The sequence below is a fragment of the Lampris incognitus genome, chromosome 16 (genome assembly GCF_029633865.1).
Source record: "Lampris incognitus isolate fLamInc1 chromosome 16, fLamInc1.hap2, whole genome shotgun sequence".
NCBI lineage: Eukaryota > Metazoa > Chordata > Actinopteri > Lampriformes > Lampridae > Lampris > Lampris incognitus.
Window position 1 is genome coordinate 4,001,715 of NC_079226.1, and position 26,618 is coordinate 4,028,332.

A 26,618-nucleotide genomic window follows, 5' to 3' on the forward strand; every position below is an offset into this window, starting at 1 on the left:
TTTTACTTCGTTGCTGGTTGTTGGAAATTGACTGGAGTAGCTGGTAGGAGTTTGGCGGTGTGCAGTATGGCATCCCTCCCTGGTGAGGGTTCGCCTGCGCTGTCTATCAGACACGGGGTTAGAGTCGTGGTTGACTTGTGGTACACTGTTGAACAGGTTCTCCTGGCTGCAGGAGAACAGGTCGGCTATGAGAATATCACATACGACTCTCGGATGATATAAGCCGTGGGGGCTTTTGTCCAAGAGGAGCGTTTGATCCACCTATTGGTTGAGTGAGGCCTGGTGCCAGATGATCTGTTTATAGCTGTCTTGCCATTATTTGTGCCGTCAACACATATTACCATGTCAGGTGTACCTACGTTTATCCCAAACGAACTCCTTGGAAGAGAACTGAGTCAGTTCGTAAAGTTTGCTAGTGGGTTCAGAAGAGTTCGTCTGGGTTGTGCTGACGCTAGACTATGGCACGTTAACTTGATTTATGGTTAGCACATGATAAAGCTTTGTCAGTTCTTCTCTGACTTCTGGAGTCAGTGGGGGCTGAGGAAGAAAGATTTTGAAAACTTGGCTCAGTGGTGGGAGGTAGGAAAAACACAAATTAGGGTTTTATGTCAGCAATACCAAAAAACACATTCACTATAGAGAAAATCTGCTTTGAAGAATTAGAGAAAGACATTAAGATATTAGAAGATGAAGTGATTATTGGTAATTATGGTAATAGCCAGACCTGGGAGAGTAGGAGGAAGGCTTTAGGTAGGTTTTTACATGAGCAAGCAAAAGGTGCTTTACTCAGAATTCAAATCTCTACCATCATAGATATAGATGCTCCAACATCTTTTTTCTTGAAAAAAAAAGAATTTTCTTGAAGTTTGAAAGAAAAATTGGAAGAAAGACATAATGTGATGATGCATTTCAAGCTTTCAAATGGGGCAATAACAACTGATCCATCAGAGAAGCTGGCTATAGACTTCTACAGTGGCCTGTTCAGTGCGGAGAACTGTGACTCTTTCTGTGGAGGAGATCTTGGAGAGACTGCCTCAGCTGGGTGACACACGGGTAGTCTGGCTAGTATCCCCCATCTCCTTTGATGAGATGTCTGCAGCAGCTCAGCTGTGGCAAAGCCTCTGGAGTTGATGGACTTCCTTCAGAGTTTTGCAAGACGTTCTTAATTGGACAAGACCTACATGAAATATTTAAAGACTGTTTGGATTCTGGGACTTTACCTTTCAGTTGTAGAAGGGATGTCCTAACATTGTCACTCAAAAAGGGAGATCTTGGCTTACGGAACACCTGGAGATCGGTTTCATTGTTATGCACAAACTATAAAATAATTGCAAAATGTCTTTCAGATAGACTCAGAGTGTATGGGTACTGTTATCCATAATAGCCAGACGTACTGTGTTCCTGACCGGGCAATCAATGATAATCTGTTTTTGATATGGGACATTATTGATATATCTGAGCTCTGGACATTGGCCTTCTTTCTATAGATCAAGAGAAGGCTTTTGATAGGGTTGATCATTATTTGTTCAAAACACTTGAAGGTTTTGATTTTGGGGAAATTTTTATTTCACGCATCAAGTTGTATTCTGAAGCCAGTGTTCTGTTAAAGGTAGGTAGTGGACTCAGCCAACCTGTGTCTCTGTTCAGAGAGGTATGAGATATGGTTGTCCTTTATCTGGAATGCTGTATTCCTTGGCCATCAAGCCTCTTTTAATTCAGCTCAGGCAGGGTCTCTCAGAGCTAACCTTTTCAGAGTCCATCACTAATTCAGTTAGTTGATCAGCATATGCTGACGATGTCACAGTTTTCATAACGAGTCAAAATTATGTTAAAATTCTTAAGCAGAAATTGGTCTTATATGAACAAGCATCTTCTGCAAAAGTAAATTGGTCGAAAGCTGAGAGTTTATTACTTGGGGAGTGGAACGATAAAGAACAGCCAACATTACCAACTGGGCTGCAGTGGAACACGGGGGATGGAATGCTTAGGTGTCTTTCTGGGCAGTGACCGTTTTCTGAACAAAAACTGGGGGAGTTTAGTTGAAAAGATCAGTGCCCGATTGTCTAGATGGACTTGGATCCAACCTAAGTCACACATAGTATGCACGCACATTTTGGCAGCAAAAGAGGCAATTTCTCCATCTCCAATCAATGCAAATTGCAAGTGGCTTTTTGATCGATTGATATTTACATTTTTAAAATGTCATCTTGTTGTGTTGTGGGTTGCCAGAACAGGACTAGCAAAACTTAAGGTATTCATTTCTACCACATTCCATCTGGGAAAAGACCGTTCAATAGACCCTTTTATGACCTATGTCACACATAGTATGCGCGCACATTTTGGCAGCAAAATCACGTGATCACTGTTTACCAACTGTAAATGTTCTATGGGGGGAGAGTCTTGACTATTGATAACTTGATTGCCTCGACGTTTTGGCACCGGTTTATAGTTGTAGAACCACCGGACACGCTCATAAGAGAAGTACAGAAGAGGCTGGTGAACTTCTTCTGGGGAGGCTTTCAGTGGACCAAACCTGCTGTATTGTTCCCACCAGTGTTAGAAGGAGGCCAGGGCCTGATTTCCCTCCGCAGTTGTATCACAGCTTTTCGCCTTCAAGCTGTGCAGCAACTTTTATATCATAAACAGCTTTGGAGAAAAACAGCATCTGTGTTGCGTCATAGGATTCTGAACCTGAATTATGACAAGCACTTGTTCCTTCTGGAACTAGCTGGCATGGAGTTCACTATGACCCCTTTCTATCGGGCTGTCCTCCGAGCTTGGGGGAACAGTCTTAAACACAAGAGAGACTACTCCCAGATTTATGGCAATGTAGGGGAGGAACCCCTGTTCTATAACCCGCTGATACACTGCAGGATGCTCAGCTCCATAAGTGTACAGAGATCCCTCACAAGAGCTGGACTTAGTAAAATAGTGTGTCTCAGATCAGGAGGACAGTGGAAAACAGCTGACATTTTGAGCCAAGAGACTGGCTTTAAATCTCTGTGTGCAATGGAGAGGCTGTTGGAGGAAGTGATCAGTCCACTTCCTGGTTTCTTCAGAGCGGCACTCGGACCAGCGTGTGGAGTGGATCAGCCAGTTATGCGGCCAGTTTTTCCATCTTTGTCCGTCCGTGCTGCAGTGGAGGAGCTGGAAGAAGTGAACGGGGCCATTCTGTCTTTTAAAACACCAGAACTACAGGACTTCTCAAGAACATCAAAGAAGGCCTTGTATGCTGTCGCTGTAAAGGTTCTCAACAGAACATCACTAGCCAGTGTACAGGAGTCGAGGTGGTTGAGTGTGTTGACACCAGGGTCATCTCCCAAAGGCAGCTGGAAGTCCCTGTACAAACCCCCCATAGAGAAACATACTGCGGATCTACAATGGAGGGTGGTACACGGGGCTGTGGCGACGAACAGACATGTGGCACATGTAGATCCTAGAGCAGGGAGTCACTGCTCTTTCTGTAGTGATAAAGAAACTCTACAGCACTTATGACTCAGGTGCTCCAGATTGAGCCCTCTTTTCTCTGTCCTGCAGCGGTGGCTCAGAGGTTTAGGAGAAGCTTTCGAAGACAGCCTGTTTGTCTTTGGTCCGAGGTACACGGCAGCACAGTGCAGACGTGTCACCTTGGTTAATTTTCTGATAGGTCAGGCAAAAATGAGCATTTGGCTTAGTAGAAGAAACAACTTGAAAAGCACAGGGTCCACAGATGCTGCTACACTCGTGTTCAGGGGTCTAGTGGCTGCTCGGCTGACAAGTGGGTTCACGTTTTTTCGAAATGGTTTCAAACTTGGAAGAATTTGTTTCTGTTTGGGGACATGGAGATGTTCTGTGCACTGTAGAAAACCAACTACTACTTCTTAATTTCTGAAAAAGGGAAGGTCTTGATCTTTGTTTTTACTGTGTATGAGGATTGTTGTTCAATATGTATATAAGTATCTGTGTTAATTAATTGTACTGTTATTTTAATGTGAATGGAAAATTGGAACGTTAAAGACTTGGTTAAAGGTCAAGGTCTCTCCCTCTTTATCTCTCTTTGTCTGTCTGTCTGTCTGTCTGTCTGTCTCTCTTTATCTCTCTTTGTCTGTCTGTCTGTCTGTCTGTCTGTCTCTCTTTGTCTCTCTGTCTGTCTGTCTCCCTTTCTGCCTCTCACCCCCCCTCTCTCTCCCTCTGTGTCTCTCTGTTCAGTCCTCTTTGTAAGGGCCGTTGTTCACAAGGGAATTTTATTACATCATTAATTGTGCCTAATTCAGCAACATTAGCCCCCAAAACGCATTTGTGCGTGTGTGTGTGTGTGTGTGTGTGTGTGTGTGTGTGTGTGTGTGTGTGTGTGTGTGTGTGTGTGTGTGTGTGTGTGTGTGTGTGCGCGCGTGTGTGTGTGCACAGCAGAGCACTTTGTTATAAAATTCTATGTAATGAGGTCTGCAGGGATAAGACGACCGAGGATCTGGTGAGTGAAGAAAATGACCTGAGGGCTTTTTTTAAAGAGAGTTTTAACAACCGTCTTCTCATCTCACCCCTCACACTACCTGTCTGTCTGTCTGTCTGTCTGTCTGTCTGTCTGTCACCCTGTCTGGCTGTCTGTCTCTCTTAGTGTCTGTCTGTCACCCTGTCTTGCTGTCTGTCTGTCTGTCTGTCTGTCTGTCTGTCTCTCTCTCTCTCTCTCTCTGTCTGTCTGTCACTCTGTCTGTGTGTCTATCTCTCTGTCTGTGTCTCTGCCTGTCTTTCTTTTGAGAGACAGATTTGCCCTGAGGGTGAAATTGTACTAAACGATAAACCTACCCTCGTCCTTTTAGCCTCTCTGTCCATCCATCTCTTCCTCTCACTGTCTGTCTCTCAGTTTCCGTGCCTCTGTATTACACCCTGTCTATCAGACAGACAGACACACACACACACACACACACACACACACACACACACACACCATCATAACCGAAATAATTGGGTTTTGTTGTTGAAACCTTTCAAGAGTCTAACTCGAACAATGAGCGAGAGAGAGCAAGAGAGCGAGAGAGAGACTTGCCCCGGGGTGGGTTTCAGGGGCAGTAGGGAGGTCATGTGACACATCATCAGTCTTTAGATGGTGTTCTCCTCCATCATCTCCCGTGCGCGTCATCACGGCAGAGGATGAAGAGATGTGTGGATGTCTTCCTCAGATCACTGGCGGTTATTTTCATCTGGTCATCGTGTCGCTGCTCTGTCGCAGATGAGCAGATGCATTATGGGTTTTCACTCTGAAGATGAATCTGTGGTACACGTTGGTACAAAAGGTTGTTTTCCTTTAAAGAGGTGAATACTTCCTCCTCTCCACCTGTCCCTCAACTTGCATCCTTGTTCCTCTTCCGGTCCATCGCCTCCTTATCTAAACCACTCTCACCTCCTCTCTCCTGTCTGGTGTCCTTCCATCACTTTACGTCTGTAACGTAAATGATGGAATGGCCCTATCCTATTGGAGGCCTATCCAGGATCGGGGGCCCCTCCAAGCCGTCAGGACCCCCAAGTAGTTCGTCCTATAGAAGTTCGGCGATGAATTGTGTAGGATTTCCCTTTTCCACATCCTCAGGTGTATTCCTGTGATACGTTACTTGCATCGTCTTCCCGTTTTCCTCATCATCTGTTTGCGGCTGTAATGTTTTATGATCCCGGCTCAGCCGTGCGTATCGCGTCTCCGTGCCCTCCAAGCGCGCATCCAGATTATTCAGTCCTTCTTCGTCACGCAGTGTGTCACCACATTCATCTAGGGCAGTTTTAGTCCGAGAAGTGGCTCGTTTGAGCTCTTCTCGTAGGTCGTTGTTCTCTTCTTGGATAACTTGTCTGACTGCCTCTAGGAATGCCTGTAGCACGCCGGCGTCTACAGTGTTCTTGCTAGTAGCCTCCGAGTTGCTGGCTTGCACGGCTGTAGATTTGGGAGGCATTTTTTTGTCCAAAAATCTTTCCTAAAACTAAAATACTTTTCCAACATGGGGTCATCCCGGTGATGGAACAAGACATCATTTGATCCTTCTTTGGTCCAAAACCATCGGCCAGTTTTGGTTTCACCAAAAAACTAAAACACCGAAACCAACAGCATGACCAACAGCAATCTCCTCCTCCTCCATGAATCATCACATGGATCCTAAGCAGTCTGGTTTTAAAAGGGCATGCTGCATACTGACTGCTCACAACAAACAAACAAACATGCATATGGACACGTGACATGTGGTTCACGTGACGTTGTGGAGTTGACAGATGGACATGGGGACATGACAAGACATGAAAGGAAACACTTGGACTTTGAAAAAAACACCAACATTTCATGTTTTCACGCTTGCTTTGAGGTGGAAAAGTTCAATGTTTGATGAAGAGGAAATGTGATGAGGCTGATGGAAACAGGCTGTTCTTATAAGTGATAACGTCGAGCGTGGTCATATCATGTGACTAACGAGGTATGGCCGCGGGAGCTGCGCCATGTGTTTGAACAGAAAACAAAAGTAACATTTTCTTTGAGTTGATAGACAATAAAAAATGTCGTTTTCGATGGAAAACAAAGAAGTCTCATAATGTGTCAGCCGCTCAGAGACACCAGGACAGCTGCAGACATGACACCAGGACAGCTGGAGACATGTTGACAACAGGACAGCTGGAGACATGTAGACAACAGGACAGCTGGAGACATGTTCACAACAGGACAGCTGGAGACATGTTGACACCAGGACAGCTGGAGACATGTAGACACCAGGACAGCTGGAGACATGTAGATACCAGGACAGCTGGAGACATGTAGACACCAGGACAGCTGGAGACATGTTGACACCAGGACAGCTGGAGACATGTAGACAACAGGACAGCTGGAGGCATGTTGACAGTCATCCATTCTCTTTCCTGAGTTTAGTCTTTAGCACTAGCTGTTAGCTGTTGTTGCCAAGCAACCGTTATCAGCACTGTTGCATCCTGCACACCGGAGGGTTTTTTGTTTTTAAAGCAGTTTATAGAAGAGCAAACAAATTCGCTTTTTTTATCAACTTTTCAAAGTTCTGTTTAAAATCTGCGCTACCTGTGGACAGACAGGAACAGCTGTAGCTGAGCACATGAAAAGCATACTGACCCCAGCAAGTTATGTTGCTGCAAAACGGAGTGTTCAGGAGAAGCAGTAAATGAAGAGGTCTACCTCAATATTTAAATGGTCTCTCAGGGCGTCCGGGTAGCGTGGTGGTCTGTTCTGTTGCCTACCAACATGGGGATCGCCGGTTCGAATCCCCATGTTGCCTCTGGCTTGGTTGGGCATCCCTACAGACACAATTGGGCGTGTCTATGAGTGGGAAGCCGGATGTGGGTATGTGTCCTGTTCCAGTGCCGTGTATAGAGAGTCTGGCCAACTGGCTACATGGGCGCCATATTGCCTACCAACTGGTGGGCAGCCCCATGCGCGCGCTATTCAAAATCACGCTCACTTCATGATCTCTCAAGCTGCACTTTCTAAATTCTTTGATCTAATAAATTCATGTTCCTGTTAAGTCGGGGCTCACAGATCAAGTGCAGAAATAGAAATCAGGAGGCCGATTGAAGCACTCCATATTATAGGGTAAGCTATGAGCCTTGTTATGTCATGTGACCAGCTTAATGAGATAACTGACTGAAAATCGCCTCACTTTTGACTACTGTTAAATAAGAAGTTAACATGACTATTGTGTCTGTCACCTTATTAATTGGTCACATGACAAAATGAGGCTCACGGCCGACCCTGTTTTGTGGGTGTAATGTAGAATGAATGGGTCACTGTTCATTTCTATTACTAGACTTTGACCCAAACTTAGAGGAAACAAGAAATTATTAGATTAAAAATTTAGACGACATACTGAAGCTGTTGAGAAAGGGGTTTGGCCTTTTAAGGCCGCACCACTGCGTAAATAATTTTGAGAGGCACTTTATGTATTTTCCATCATTCAGTACCAGTACTACTGCTCAGGGTTCCAGAAATTATGGATTTTCCATCAGAGAACCAGAAATTTGTGTATCATTGCGTACCGGTAGTCAGAGTAGCTGGTTTGATACCAGATCAGGAGCAGAGGCTGTGGTGATAACGTGTTTCACTTTTTCAGTCCATGATGAAGGTGATGAAGGTGATGAGATCAGGAAGAAACCCACCAGCGGTCATAACACAGTCGCAGGCACTGAGCAGGGGCCTCTGCTGCTTACATGTAGCTTTCAACCCACAGAGTTCAGTTTTTATCCACTACACTACTGGTGTGGTGGGTAAACTGGTGGTCAGTACCGGTATTACATATTTTGCAACGTTCAGTAGGCTACTACTGAATGATAATGAACGATAATATCAGGGACACTTGAGAAATATCAGGCCCAACTGTTTCCAGGTTTAGTCAGAACAACGTCTGTTGTGTATCGGGGCTCTTGTGTAGTTTATCTCAACACGACCCACACACTACCTAGGCTCAGGCTCAGGCTCAGGCCTGTCACTCAATCCATCCCACATGACAGTTTGACACTATTTACATGTGCCTGATTTCTGTCAACAGTTACACATGGCTTGGATGTGCGATACAACTGACTTCCACACATCAGTACCTTACAGACTCTGGGATTGATCCAGGGAAGTTAGTTTATCAAAGAATCGTAAACACTGAAATTAACTCACAAAGCACAAGTAGGGATAAGCTGAGGGGGACCAGCCCGGCCTGCGACTGTTCACGGTCCAAACTGCCCTCCTTTGTGCATCCTGTGGAAATCGATGCATCATACGGCCTTGTCCCGGCCGAACGGAACAACCCCAGGCCGCACAACACACCATTTCTCTTTCAACTGCTACAAATCGGCGAGAAATGGGCCGAAAACGCGGGGGAAATCATTGAAACGTCATGAAGACAGAGCCAGATGCTGGTAGGCAACATGGCGCCCGTCAAGCACGTGACAGGCTCTCAGCTAATCACAGCGCGTGTTGCAAAAATCAGAGGATGGCCAGACTCTCTCTATACACGGCACTTTCCAGGTCGCTGCACTAGCACCTCCTCTGGTCGGTCGGGGCGCCTGTTCGGGGGGGGGCTGGGGGGAGTAGCGTGATCCTCCCACGTGCTACGTCCCCCTGGCGAAACTCCTCACTGTCAGGTGAAAAGAAGCGGCTGGCGACTCCACATGTGTCAGAGGAGCAAGGAGGCATGTAGTAGTCTTCAGCACTCCCCGGATCGGCAGAGGGGGTGGAGCAGAGACCGGGACGGATCGGAAGAGCTGGGTAATTGGCCAAGTACAATTTGGGAGGAAAAAGAGAGGGAAAAAGACCCCCCCAAAAAATGGTTTCTCAGTGTGACTTTTGTACTCACATGTAGAACTGACTTGTACTTTGAATCCTGTTGTACTATTACAGTAACTGTGATATCGTTTCTAGTATTTGCTCTTGGATGATTGTAGCTTGACACATGAAAACATCTATCTCTTGAATCTTGTTAAGCCATGTCGGGTAAAAGATAAAAGTGAAAAAGAAAACGACTCAAAAAGGGCAAAGTGTCATCCCATAATCTTAAAGATTAACTGGAGATGATCTTGGTGTCCTCGAACGAGAGACTCGGCCTCTGTCGACTCACTGTGAGTCAGTAAGACAACAACAACGATAAAAATGTCCAGTTGAAAATGTGCAACTGTTTCTGGATGTGTTATTATATGCATGAGGTTTCTCAGGAGGAAGTTTGCATTTCACTGTCAGTTTCTCTCAACAGTGACAAGGTGGGGTTGAGTTGCACTCGAGTAAACTGAAAAAGATGTGATTGCATTTTTTAGTGATCCCCACTGAAACCACATGGCCAGGCCATGAGCTAGCATACGAGCCATGAGCTAGCATACAAGCCACGAGCTAGCATACGAGCCACAAGCTAGCATACGAGCCATGAGCTAGCATACGAGCCATGAGCTAGCATAAAGCTATGAGCTAGCATACGAGCCATGAGCTAGCATACAAGCGACAAGACAGCATACGAGCCATGAGCTAGCATATTAGCTTACTGCTAAGGGTCCCCATTGGTTTCAGTGAGGAAAGCTAGCAGTGCTAACATGTGCTACCTGTATCTGACTAGATCAGCTGACATCACTGGTTCCTCTTGTCCTGTGCCATGTGTGTTTGTCATGCTAGGCTGTAAAAATGTGTGTGTGTGTGTGTGTGTGTGTGTGTGTGTGTGTGTGTGTGTGTGTGTGTGTGTAGCTTTGCTTGTATCAATGTGTCTGAGTCTCACCAGTCTTTTCCGGTCCTGTCTTGTGTTTTCTCTTTTTTTTGTGTGTGCGTGTGTATGTGTACATGTGTGTGTGTGTGTGTGTGTGTGTGTTTGTGTGCAAATAGCAATCGGAACCCAGCGTAGAAGGAGCCTAAGCGTCGTTGCCTCGGAGATCTTTGATCCTCACCTGGGTAGCCACATTTTACAGGTAGGATCAAGCCCACACACACGCACACACACCCCACACTGTATAAACACACACTCACAAAACACCACACTGCTTATACACACAAACACACACACAAGAGCACACTGTATACACACATGCACACAAAACAGAACTGCATACATAAACGTGCACATACACACACAAAACACCAAACTGTATACACACACACATACATAAACTTAGCAGAACGAGTAAGGAAATGTGTGTGTGGTAGATTGTGTCTGTGGTGTAACGAGGCTTCTTGGCAGTAAATCTTCTATCAGGCAGCTGATGGGCAGCACCTGGGGGACCAGAAGCTCAACACAAGAGTCAGTAGCAGCAGCAAGATAAGCTGTTGGGCATCGGCAGAGAAAGTTTGGCAAATGTTTCAGGGGCGCAACCCACATGCTCAGCTCTGCTGCTCATCCCACAAACGCATGTTCCTCACACATGTGGCGCCATTTACAGGGGGAGTAAACAGGCTTTCCAACGGTGTAAGACTTACTGCCAAGAAGCATCGTTACAACACAGCCGTCATCCGCCAAACACACATTTCCTTACTTTTTGTGCTAAGTATAGATACAACCACACACACAAATAACCAAATTACACACACACACACACACACAACCAAACTGTGCACGCACACACACACACACACACACATGCACACACGTGCACAGATGCACACACAAACGTGCACACACACACACGGACACCACCACACTGACACACAACCAAACTGCATACACACACACACACACACACAAACACACACACACTGTAGTGAAACAAACAGAAACATACTCGTCACATTTGTGTAGTTGGACGTTTTTGTCCTTGTTGGGTTCAACATGGTTCCACTGATGTTTTCTCATCACCCAGTCTGAACACACATCTGAACACACATCTGAACACACATCTGAACACATATCACCCATCTGAACACACATCTGAACACACATCTGAACACACATCTGAACACACATCACCCAGTCTGAACACACATCACCCAGTCTGAACACACATCACCTGAACACAAGTCACCCAGTCTGAACACAAGTCACCCAGTCTGAACACACATCACCCAGTCTGAACACAAATCACCTGAACACAAGTCACCCAGTCTGAACACGCATCACCCAGTCTGAACACACATCACCCAGTCTGAACACACATCACCTGAACACAAGTCACCCAGTCTGAACACACATCTGAACACACACCAAGTCTGAATACACATCATCCATCTGAGCACACATCACCCAGTCTGAACACACGTCACCTGAACACAAGTCACCCAGTGTGAACACAAGTCACCCATTCTGAACACACATCACCCACTCTGAACACACAGCAACCGGTCTGAACACACATCACCCAGTCTGAACACATATCACCCAGTCTGAACACAAGTCACCCAGTCTGAACACACAACACCCAATCTGAATACACATCACCCACCTGAACACACATCACCTGAACACAAGTCACCCAGTCTGAACACACAGCACCCAGTCTGAACACAACTCACCCAGTCTGAACACAAGTGACCCAGTCTGAACACAAGTCACCCAGTCTGAACACACATCACCCAGTGTGAACACAAGTCACCCAGTCTGAACACACATCACCCAATCTGAACACAGTCACCCAGTGTGAAAGCACTTCACCCAGTCCGAACACACAGCAACCAGTCTGAACACAAGTCACCCAGGCTGAACACACATCACCCAGTCTGAACACACATCACCCAGTCTGAACACAAGTCACCCAGTCTGAACACACATCACCCAGTCTGAACACACGTCACCCAGTCTGAACACGCATCTGAACACACCCCACCCAGTCTGAATACACATCACCCATCTGAACACACATCACCTGAACACAAGTCACCCAGTCTGAACACACATCACCCAGTCTGAACACACAGCACCCATCTGAACACAAGTCACCCAGTCTGAACACACATCACCCATCTGAACACACATCACCCAGTCTGAACACACATCACCCAGTCTGAACATATCACCTAGTCTGAACACGTCACCCACTCTGAACACAATTCACTCATTCTGAACACACATCACCCATCTAAACACACACCATCCAGTCTGAACACAAGTCACCCAGTCTGAACACACATCACCCAGTCTGAACACGCATCACCCAGTCTGAACATATCACCCAGTCTGAACACAAGTCACCCAGTCTGAACACACATCACCCAGTTTGAACACAAGTCACCCAGTCTGAACACAAGTCACCCATCTGAACACACATCACTCAATCTGAACCATCACCCAGTCTGAACACAAGTCACCCAGTCTGAACACACATCACCCAGTCTGAACATATCAACCAGTCTGAACACAAGTCACCTAGTCTGAACCCACATCTCCCAGTCTGAACACAAGTCACCCAATCTGAACACAAGTCAATCAGTCTGAACACAAATCACCCAGTCTGAACACACAGCACCCAATCTGAACACACATCACCCATCTGAACACACATCACCCAGTCTGAACACGCATCACCCAGTCTAAACATATCACCTAGTCTGAACACATCACCCACTCTGAAAACAAGTCACCCAGTCTGAACACACATCACCAGTTTGAACACAAGTCACCCAGTCTGAACACATATCACCCATCTGAACACACATCACCCAGTCTGAACACAAGTCACCCAGTCTGAACACACAGCACCCAGTCTGAACCCACATCACCCAGTCTGAACACAAGTCACCCAGTCTGAACACACATCACCCACTCTGAACACAAGTCACCCAGTCTGAACACACATCACCCATTCTGAACACATTGCCCAGTCTGAACACAAGTCACCCAGTCTGAACACACATCACCCAGTCTGAACACAAGTCACCCAGTCTGAACATACATCACCCAGTCTGGACACACATCACCCATTCTGAACACAAGTCTCCCAGTCTGAACACAAGTCACCCAGTCTGAACACACATCACCCATCTGAACACACATCACCCAGTCTGAACACACATCACCCAGTCTGAACACACATCATCCAGTCTGAACATATCACCCAGTCTGAACACACATCTGAACAGAAGTGACCCAGTCTGAACCCACATCACCCATCTGAACACACATCACCCAGTCTGAACACACATCACCCAGTCTGAATACACATCACCCATCTGAACACACATCACCCAGTCTGAACACACATCACCCATCTGAACACACATCACCCAGTCTGTATACACATCACCCAGTCTGAACACACATGTCAACACACATCACCCAGTCTTAACACACATCACCCATCTGAACACACAGCACCCAATCTGAACACACATCACCCAGTCTGAACACGCATCACCCAGTCTAAACATATCACCTAGTCTGAACACATCACCCAGTCTGAACACAAGTCACCCAGTCTGAACACACAGCACCCAGTCTGAACACATTGCCCAGTCTGAACACAAGTCACCCAGTCTGAACACACATCACCCAGTCTGAACACAAGTCACCCAGTCTGAACATACATCACCCAGTCTGGACACACATCACCCATTCTGAACACAGGTCTCCCAGTCTGAACACAAGTCACCCAGTCTGAACACACATCACCCATCTGAACACACATCACCCAGTCTGAACACACATCACCCAGTCTGAACACACATCATCCAGTCTGAACATATCACCCAGTCTGAACACACATCTGAACAGAAGTGACCCAGTCTGAACACACATCACCCATCTGAACACACATCACCCAGTCTGAACACACATCACCCAGTCTGAATACACATCACCCATCTGAACACACATCACCCAGTCTGAACACACATCACCAATCTGAACACACATCACCCAGTCTGTATACACATCACCCAGTCTGAACACACATGTCAACACACATCACCCAGTCTTAACACACATCACCCATCTGAACACACAGCACCCAATCTGAACACACATCACCCAGTCTGAACACGCATCACCCAGTCTAAACATATCACCTAGTCTGAACACATCACCCAGTCTGAACACAAGTCACCCAGTCTGAACACACAGCACCCAGTCTGAACACACATCACCCAGTCTGAACACAAGCCACCCAGTCTGAACACACATCACCCACTCTGAACACAAGTCACCCAGTCTGAACACACATCACCCATTCTGAACACATTGCCCAGTCTGAACACAAGTCACCCAGTCTGAACACATATCACCCAGTCTGAGCACAAGTCACCGAGTCTGAACATACATCACCGCTTCTGAACACAAGTCTCCCAGTCTGAACTCAAGTCACCCAGTCTGAACACACATCACCCATCTGAACACACATCACCCAGTCTGAACACACATCACCCAGTCTGAACACACGTCACCCAGTCTGAACACACATCTGAACACAAGTGACCCAGTCTGAACCCACATCACCCAGTCTGAGCATACATCACCCAGTCTGAACACATCACCCTTGCTGAACATGTCACCCAGTCTGAACACAAGTTACCCAGTTTCAGACATCACGCTGTCTGAACACAAGTCACCCAGTCTGAACGCACATCATCCAGTATGAACATATCACCCAGTCTGAACACACATCACCCATTTGAACACAAGTCACCCAGTCTGAACACACATCACCCAGTGTGAACACAAGTCACCCAGTCTTAACACACGTCACCCAATCTGAACACAAGTCACCCAGTCTGAACACAAGTCACCCCAGTCTGAACACAAGTGACCCAGTCTGAACAAACATCACCCATCTGAACACATATCGCCCAGTCTGAACACACATCACCCATCTGAACACACATCACCCTGTCTGAATACACATCACCCAGTCTGAACACACATCACCCAGTCTGAACACACATCACCCAGTCTGAACACACGTGAACACACATCACCCAGTCTTAACACACATCACCCAGTCTGAACACACATCACCCAGTCTGAGCACACATCACCCAGTCTAAACACGCATGTGAACACACATCACCCACTCTGAACACACATCACTCATCTGAACACACATCACCCACTCTGAACACACATCACTCATCTGAACACACATCACCCAATCTGAACACACAGCACTCATCTGAACACACATCACCTGAACACACATCAACCAGTCTGAACACGCATCACCCAGTCTGAACACAAGTCACCCAGTTTGAACACGCATCACTCAGTTTGCCCTTCTTACCGCCAAACTCCCACGTTAGTATCTCAGTTCTCATAGAAACACTGGGAAATACTTGATCCTAGCACAGTGTGTGTACTGTGTGTACTGTGGCCCGGCCCAACACACTTTACTTCAACCACTGTTTGATGAAGAAATAATGGAGCTGTATGTTTTCAGCTAAATCTCATTTATTTTTAATTATGAGCAGAATCATTACTGGTTATCCTCTCTTAGGTTATTAGCTACGCAGAGTACACGTGAAATTATTCTTAAAGTACAGCCTGGCATTATGAGCCACATCTAAGCTGAATTATTAAAAGGAATTATAAAAGTCTGATAATGATGATGGGTTATCCCCGCTAAGTCGTGTGTGTGTGTGTGTGTGTGTGTGTGTGTGTGTGTGTGTGTGTGTGTGTGTGTGTGTGTGTGTGTGTGTGTGTGTGTGTTGCATTGCGTTGCAGTTTTAATTCCTAGCATGTTCTGTTTCTTATCTGTGGAACATACAGCCTAAAGGCCGGGCTTTTAAAATCACAACTGGGTCAACGTGATACCACATCTGATAGAGCTGCTAATCTGCCTTTCTGCATGTTAGTGCGTGCGTGTGCGTGTGCGTGTGTGTGCCTGTGTGTGTTATGAGGCTGGTGAGTAGCAGTCTTTTGTTTCTATCCGTTCTCCTTTCAGATTAATTCTCTCAGCGTCTTAAACGCAAACATTTATAATCTGTCCTGTGCCCATTTTCCTTTATCACATTTGAAGATACTGACATCAAAAGTGATGGCGGATATGAAGCGTTTCTTCTGAAATGACTTCTCTGCTATTTAGAAAAGCAGACAGCAGCTCTCACAGTTGGCTGAAATGAGTGTTAGGAGGGTTTGTGCTTCAGATGAGATGCTCCTGTATAGCAGAACATGGCTTCTAAAACACCTCCAACATGACGCCAACATGACTCCAACATGAAGCCGACACAACTTCAACATGATGCCAACATGACTCCAACATGACGCCAACATGACGCCAACATGACTCCAACATGACCCCAACATGACTCCAGCATGACGCCAACATGACCCCAACATGACTCCAACATGACCCCAACATGACTCCAGCATGACGCCAACATGACTCCAACATGACTTCAACATGACTCCAACATGACTCCAACATGACTCCAACATAACTCCAGCATGACTCCAACATGACTCCAACATGAAGCCGACACAACTTCAACATGATGCCAACATGACTCCAACATGACGCCAACATGACTCCAACATGACCCCAACATGACCCCAACATGACTCCAGCATGACGGCAACATGACGCCAACAAGACTTCAACATGACTCCAACATGACTCCAACATAACTCCAGCATGACTCCAACATGACTCCAACATGACTCCAACATGACTCCAGCATGACGCCAACATGACGCCAACATGACTTCAACATGACTCAAACATGACTCCAGCATGACTCCAACATGACGCCAACATGACTCCAACATGACTTCAACATGACTCCAACATGACTCCAACATAACTCCAGCATGACTCCAACATGACGCCAACATGACTCCAACATGACGCCAACATGACTCCAGCATGACTCTAACATTTCTTCAACATGACTCCAACATGACTCCAACATGACTCCAACATGACACCAACATGACTTCAACATGACTCCAGCATGACTCCAACATGACACCAACATAACTCCAGCATAACTCCAACATGACGCCAACATGACTCCAACATAACACCAACCTGACTTCAACATGACTCCAGCATGACTGCAACATGACTCCAGCATGACTCCAACATGACTCCAACATGACACCAATATGACACCAATATGACTCCAGCATGACTCCAACATGATGCCAACATGACTCCAGCATGACTCCAGCATGACTCCAACATGACTCTAACATGACGCCAACATGATGCCAACATGACTCCAACGTGACTCCAACATGATTTCAACATGACTCCAGCATGACTCCAACATGACTCCAACATGACTCCAACATGACTCCAGCATGACTCCAACATGACTCCAACATGACTTCAACATGACTCCAGCATGACTCCAACATGACTCCAGCATGACTCTAACATGACTCCAACATGACTCCAACATGACTCCAACATGACTCCAACATGACTTCAACATGACTCCAGCATGACTCCAGCATGACGCCAACATGACTCCAACATGACTCCAACGTGACTCCAACATGACTCCAACATGACTCCAGCATGACTCCAACATGACTCCAACATGACTTCAACATGACTCCAACATGACTCCAACATGACACTAACATGATGCCAACATGACTCCAGCATGACTCCAACATGACTTCAACATGACGCCAACATGAATCTAACACGACTCCAACATGACTCCAACTAGACGTCAACATGACTCCAACATGACTTCAACATGACGCCAACATGACTCCAACATGACTTCAACATGACGCCAACATGATGCCAACATGACTCCAGCATGACTCCAACATGACTCCAACATGACTTCAACATGACTCCAACATGACTCCAACATGACTTCAACATGACGCCAACATGATGCCAACATGACTCCAGCATGACTCCAACATGACTCCAACATGACTTCAACATGACGCCAACATGATGCCAACATGACTCCAGCATGACTCCAACATGAATCTAACATGACGCCAACATGACTCCAACATGACTCCAACATGACTTCAACATGACTCCAGCATGACGCCAACATGACTCCAGCATGACGCCAACATGAATCTAACACGACTCCAACATGACTTCGACATGACTCCGACATGACGCCAACATGACTCCAACATGACTCCAACATGACTCCAGCATGACTCCAACATGACTCCAACATGACACCAACATAACTCCAGCATAACTCCAACATGACGCCAACATGACTCCAACATAACACCAACCTGACTTCAACATGACTCCAGCATGACTGCAACATGACGCCAACATGACTCCAACATGACTCCAACATGACACCAATATGACACCAATATGACTCCAGCATGACTCCAACATGATGCCAACATGACTCCAGCATGACTCCAGCATGACTCCAACATGACTCCAACATGACGCCAACATGATGCCAACATGACTCCAACGTGACTCCAACATGATTTCAACATGACTCCAGCATGACTCCAACATGACTCCAACATGACTCCAACATGACTCCAGCATGACTCCAACATGACTCCAACATGACTTCAACATGACTCCAACATGACTCCAACATGACACTAACATGATGCCAACATGACTCCAGCATGACTCCAACATGACTCCAACATGACTCCAACATGAATCTAACACGACTCCAACATGACTCCAACATGACGTCAACATGACTCCAACATGACTTCAACATGACGCCAACATGACTCCAACATGACTTCAACATGACGCCAACATGATGCCAACATGACTCCAGCATGACTCCAACATGAATCTAACATGACGCCAACATGACTCCAACATGACTCCAACATGACTTCAACATGACTCCAGCATGACGCCAACATGACTCCAGCATGACGCCAACATGAATCTAACACGACGCCAACATGACTCCAACATGACTCCAACATGACTCCAGCATGACTCCAACATGACTTCAACATGACGCCAACATGACTCCAACATGACTTCAACATGACGCCAACATGATGCCAACATGACTCCAGCATGACTCCAACATGAATCTAACATGACGCCAACATGACTCCAACATGACTTCAACATGACTCCAGCATGACGCCAATATGACTCCAGCATGACGCCAACATGAATCTAACACGACTCCAACATGACTTCGACATGACTCCGACATGACGCCAACATGACTCCAACATGACTCCAACATGACTCCAGCATGACTCCAACATGACGCCAACATGACTCCAACATGACGCCAACATGACTCCAACATGACTTCAACATGATGCCAATATGACTCCAACATGACGCCAACATGACTCCAACATGACTTCAACATGACGCCAACATGACACCAACATGACTCCAACATGACACCAACATGACTTCAACATGACGCCAACATGATGCCAACATGACACCAACATGACTCCAGCATGACTCCAACATGACGCCAACATGACTCTAACATGACTCCAACATGACTCCAACATGACTTCAACATGACTCCAGCACGACTCCAACATGACTTCAACATGACGCCAACATGACTCCAGCATGACTCCAACATGACGCCAACATGACGCCCACATGAATCTAACATGACGCCAACATGACTCCAACATGACTTCAACATGACTCCAACATGACACCAACATGATCCCAACATGACTCCAACATGACTCCAGCATGACTCCAACATGACTTCAACATGACACCAACATGACACCGACATGACTCCAACATGACTTCAACATGACAGCGACATGATTCCAACATGACTCCAGCATGACGCCAACATGAATCTAACACGACTCCAACATGACTTCGACATGACTCCGACATGACGCCAACATGACTCCAACATGACTCCAACATGACTCCAGCATGACTCCAACATGACGCCAACATGACTCCAACATGACTCCAACATGACTCCAACATGACTTCAACATGATGCCAACATGACTCCAACATGACGCCAACATGACTTTGACATGACGCCAACATGACACCAACATGACTCCAACATGACACCAACATGACTTCAACATGACGCCAACATGATGCCAACATGACACCAACATGACTCCAGCATGACTCCAACATGACGCCAACATGACTCTAACATGACTCCAACATGACTCCAACATGACTTCAACATGACTCCAGCATGACTCCAACATGACTTCAACATGACGCCAACATGACTCCAGCATGACTCCAACATGACGCCAACATGACGCCCACATGAATCTAACATGACGCCAACATGACTCCAACATGACTTCAACATGACTCCAACATGACACCAACATGATCCCAACATGACTCCAACATGACTCCAGCATGACTCCAACATGACTTCAACATGACACCAACATGACTCCAACATGACTTCAACATGACGCCAACATGACTCCAACATGACTTCAACATGACACCAACATGACACCAACATGATCCCAACATGACTCCAACATGACTCCAGCATGACTCCAACATGACACCAACATGACACCGACATGACTCCAACATGACTTCAACATGACAGCGACATGATTCCAACATGACTCCAACATGACACCAACATGACGGCAACATGACTGCACTACTACCAAGATGAAACATCAGGGTCTTAATTTACATGCATTTTCCAGTTTGTTGAAGTGTTTCCTGAGGAACAGAAAGACGGCAGATGAGATAAATGTGAATCAGCATTTATTCATATGTAAATTATTTGTGTAAAAGTCTGAAAACCGGCACATTCAACGCTAGAACGACCGAGATTTCAGAGTTTCCTAAAACAAACATGGGCGGTCAACCTGATAGTCGGTTTTTAAACTCTATATTGTGTCAAGATAAATACCCAGTTGAGATATTAATGCATTACATACACTACCGTTCAAAAGTTTGGGATCACCCAAACAATTTTGTGTTTTCCATGAAAAGTCACACTTATTCACCACCATATGTTGTGAAATGAATAGAAAATAGAGTCAAGACATTGACAAGGTTAGAAATAATGATTTGTATTTGAAATAAGAATTTTTTTACATCAAACTTTGCCTTCGTCAAAGAATCCTCCATTTGCAGCAATTACAGCATTGCAGACCTTTGGCATTCTAGCTGTTAATTTGTTGAGGTAATCTGGAGAAATTGCACCCCACGCTTCCAGAAGCAGCTCCCACAAGTTGGATTGGTTGGATGGGCACTTCTTTGAGCAGATTGAGTTTCTGGAGCATCACATTTGTGGGGTCAATTAAACGCTCAAAATGGCCAGAAAAAGAGAACTTTCATCTGAAACTCGACAGTCTATTCTTGTTCTTAGAAATGAAGGCTATTCCATGCGAGAAATTGCTAAGAAATTGAAGATTTCCTACACCGGTGTGTACTACTCCCTTCAGAGGACAGCACAAACAGGCTCTAACCAGAGTAGAAAAAGAAGTGGGAGGCCGCGTTGCACAACTGAGCAAGAAGATAAGTACATTAGAGTCTCTAGTTTGAGAAACAGACGCCTCACAGGTCCCCAACTGGCATCTTCATTAAATAGTACCTGTTAGAGCCTGTTTGTGCTGTCCTCTGAAGGGAGTAGTACACACCGGTGTAGGAAATCTTCAATTTCTTAGCAATTTCTCGCATGGAATAGCCTTCATTTCTAAGAACAAGAATAGACTGTCGAGTTTCAGATGAAAGTTCTCTTTTTCTGGCCATTTTGAGCGTTTAATTGACCCCACAAATGTGATGCTCCAGAAACTCAATCTGCTCAAAGAAGTGCCCATCCAACCAATCCAACTTGTGGGAGCTGCTTCTGGAAGCGTGGGGTGCAATTTCTCCAGATTACCTCAACAAATTAACAGCTAGAATGCCAAAGGTCTGCAATGCTGTAATTGCTGCAAATGGAGGATTCTTTGACGAAAGCAAAGTTTGATGTAAAAAAAATCTTATTTCAAATACAAATCATTATTTCTAACCTTGTCAATGTCTTGACTCTATTTTCTATTCATTTCACAACATATGGTGGTGAATAAGTGTGACTTTTCATGGAAAACACGAAATTGTTTGGGTGATCCCAAGCTTTTGAACGGTAGTGTATGTTAGTATGTCTGTTATGCAACTAACTGACACCACATTTAACATTTTAACAACTATAATGCTATGTTTAAACAAGTTAAACTTCAGAGAGACATGGTCCAACTTGAATACAAAATAGAAAAAGTGAAAATATTACCTGAAGAACAAAACAGAAAACACATATTGCTAATCTAACAAACGTAGCAAGGCCTGTAAAATGTGACATGTAAAAGAACTGAAAATAAATATTGAAACAGTCCCAAACAATGACCGGAACTTAAACACTACCAGAACGACCGTGGGCGGTCAATTTGACCACCGCGGTGTTTAAACTCTATATTGTGTCAAGCTAAATACCAGTTGAGGTATTAATGCATTACATATGTTAGTGTGTCTGTTATGAAACTAACTGACACTAAAATTAACATTTTAACAGCAAATACTAGTATTTTCCAAACAAGTTAAAATGGCCGTTGTCCAACGCCTGTAAATACTGCAGCGCCTCGGTGGTAGTCACAGTGAGTCTGTAGCGGCGTCTGTAACCAGACATGTTGGACATCATCACACATCAAGTCCAGACTATTTGTCTGCACTGGAGGGCGCTAGTGTGTTTCTAGGACACAGCAACGAACTTCACGAAGGAAATGATGCGACCAACACACGTCACAAATATTGACATGACGCACACCATCACGCACACATTACGGGGCGTCATGTTGGTGATGCTAAGTGCTAGCGGCACGTTAGCCTCACAGGACGGTAGCCTTACTTTGCGCTTTTCCCTTTTTAATATGGCTGTTCTTTTTCTTTTTCCTGTCAAGCACGTTGTGCATCCTGTTTTCAGAAGTTCTTATTATGACAAAATAATCAATCAATCAATCAAATTTCATTTTATATAGCGCTTTTCTAGCTGCAACAGCCACTCAGCATTGTTCATATCATTCATCTTCCTACAGATACGAAACACACGTATTCAAGATGCTTTCTAGAAACAAAGTTCTGCTATTATTTTAAACGGACACTGTTGTGAATCAAAAGGTGAATAAGTTAGTATTAGTCAGTAAATAAGTGAGTTAAAACATGTTTATGTTTAACAGGCATGTTGACGTGAGAAATTCTCATCGCATCATCATCAGGAGAGGCGGTTAATGACGACGTGAAAAGTCCCTGCTGTGTTATTTCATAATACAGACTTTTATTGTGAAGTGCATCTCTGCCAGAATACTTCCTTCCTGCTTGACTGGCGCCTTGAGTGAGTGATATGTGACGATGCGGGAAGAGAAGTAAGAAGGAAGTAGGTTGAATAGTTTGTGTTAAAACCTTGTTTTATTTGCAGCTGAAGCGTCAGTGACGTGGTTTTGGAGGGTTCAGCACGTGTACAGGCAGTCAGTATTATCTCCCACCAGCCACACCACATGTAAATATACACCAGGCAGTCACAATTATCCATTTCCTCTTCTTCTTCTTCTCCTTCTTCTTCTTCTTGTTATTATTAATGTTGGCAGTAGAAGTACGAATAAATTAGCAAAGTCTGCACCAATTTTCTCACAACTTAAATCCCAACACAGAATTATAGCCACGCGTATATTAATTTACACTTTAATGTACGACTTTATGTCGTCAAAACTTGTGTAGTGCATCACGAAACTCCAGCCTGTCAACCAGCCGCTTTACAGACGGTTCCAGTAAACGCTGCGTCATCCCGGATGGGACACTCGGGACGGGAAATGCCTTAGAAGAGAAAGCGACAGTCCGCATTAAGACCATGACACGCCTCCATGCAGAAGGGGGCAGCAGAAGGGGGCAGCAGAAGGGGGCAGGTCGCCTCTGCAGAACCCGCCTTCAGAGGGGTACACATGCTAACAGGCAGGGTCGTGTGCAAAGGGGCAAGACTGCTGGGACTCAAGCTGATTCGACAGCTGAGAGGATTCGTGTGTCCTCCCGAGTTCAGCTGCACTGCGCAAGTCACACGTGACTTGTGGCGGTCTGTTCTGTTGCCTACCAACACGGGAATCGCCGGTTCGAATCCCCGTGTTGCCTCCGGCTTGGTCGGGCGTCCCTACAGACACAATTGGCCGTGTCTGCAGGTGGGAAGCCGGATGTGGGTATGTGTCCTGGTCGCTGCACTAGCCTGTTTGAGGGGAGGGGGAACTGGGGGGGAATAGCATGATCCTCCCGCATGCTACGTCCCCCTGGTGAAACCCCTCACTGTCAGGTGAAAAGAAGCGGCTGGTGACTCCACCTGTATGGGAGGAGGCATGTGGTAGTCTGCAGCCCTCCCCGGATCAGCAGAGGGGGTGGAGCAGAGACCGGGACGGCTCGGAAGAGTGGGGTAATTGGCCAAGTTTAATTGGGGAGAAAAGGGGGGAAATCCCCCCCAAAAAAAGAAGTCACAGTGAAGGAGGAGGAGGAGGAGGAGGAGGTGCTGTGGCTCGGCAGTTACTCCGTGTCGTCCTGTGTTCGTCCTCACGAGGGAACAAGCCCGCGGCGTCATGCGTTCATATCCGCTTGCGCCGCTCTGAGCGCGGCCTCCGATCCCGGAGACATCACACATCCCATAATACCCGTGAATAAGCCCTCCGAGGGTTGCTATGACAACCACATGCGGCTGATCTGAGGGTGAGGGGGAGCTGCCAGATGGGAAGTGACAGTAACTCAAGATACACAAGATACACACCTCACCCGGAAGAGGTGTGCATGCGTATGCTTGTGTGTGGGTGTGTCTGTGTGTGTGATTGTGTGAGAAATATCTATCTATCTATCTATCTATCTATCTATCTATCTATCTATCTATCTATATCTATATCCATATCTATCTATCTATATCAATCTATCTATCTATCTATCTATCTATATATATATATATAAATATACACTCACTGGCCACTTTATTAGGTACACCTTGCTAGTACCGGGTTGGACCCCCTTTTGCCTTCAGAACTGCCTTAATCCTTCATGGCATAGATTCAACAAGGTACTGGAAACATTCCTCAGAGAGTTTGGTCCATATTGACATGATAGCATCACGCAGTTGCTGCAGATTTGTCGGCTGCACATCCATGATGCGAATCTCCCGGTCCACCACATCCCAAAGGTGCTCTATTGGATTGAGATCTGGTGACTGTGGAGGCCATTTGAGTACAGTGAACTCATTGTCATGTTCAAGAAACCAGTCTGAGATGATTCGAGCTTTATGACATGGCGCGTTATCCTGCTGGAAGTAGCCATCAGAAGATGGGAACACTGTGGTCATAAAGGGATGGACATGGTCAGCAACAATACTCAAGTAGGCTGTGGCGTTGACACGATGCTCAATTGGTACTAAGGGGCCCAAAGTGTGCCAAGAAAATATCCCCCACACCATTACACCACCACCACCAGCCTGAACTGTTGATACAAGGCAGGATGGATCCATGCTTTCATGTTGTTGACGCCAAATTCTGACCCTACCATCCGAATGTCGCAGCAGAAATCGAGACTCATCAGACCAGGCAACGTTTTTCCAATCTTCTATTGTCCAATTTTGGTGAGCCTGTGCGAATTGTAGCCTCAGTTTCCTGTTCTTAGCTGACAGGAGTGGCACCCGGTGTGGTCTTCTGCTGCTGTAGCCCATCTGCCTCAAGGTTCGACGTGTTGTGCGTTCAGAGATGCTCTTCTGCATACTACCTCGGTTGTAATGAGTGGTTATTTGAGTTACTGTTGCCTTTCTATCAGCTCGAACCAGTCTGGCCATTCTCCTCTGACCTCTGGCATCAACAAGGCATTTTCGCCCACAGAACTGCCGCTCACTGGATATTTTCTCTTTTTCGGACCATTCTCTGTAAATCCCAGTAGATCAGCAGTTTCTGAAATACTCAGACCAGCCCGTCTGGCACCAACAACCATGCCACGTTCAAAGTCACTTAAATCACCTTTCTTCCCCGTTCTGATGCTCGGTTTGAACTGCAGCAGATCGTCTTGACCATGTCTACATGCCTAAATGCATTGAGTTGCTGCCATGTGATTGGCGGATTGGAAATTTGCGTTAACGAGCAGTTGGACAGGTGTGCCTAATAAAGTGGCCGGTGAGTGTATATATATATAGATATATATAGAGATATATATAGAGATATAGATATATATAGAGATATAGATATATATATAGATAGATAGAGATATAGATATATATAGATAGATAGATAGATAGATAGATAGATAGATAGATAGATAGATAGATA

General features: G+C 45.7%; 1 protein-coding gene across 1 annotated transcript in view; it reads left to right on the plus strand.

Moving 5' to 3' along the window:
- Window positions 1-26,618, plus strand: part of LOC130126676 (neuronal PAS domain-containing protein 3) — a 508,822-nt gene that overhangs the window by 196,102 nt on the left and 286,102 nt on the right. Inside the window, exon 4 of the mRNA XM_056296287.1 lies at window positions 10,319-10,401. Within this exon, the coding sequence (XP_056152262.1) occupies window positions 10,319-10,401 (83 nt within the window). The remainder of the gene's footprint in view (window positions 1-10,318; window positions 10,402-26,618) is intronic.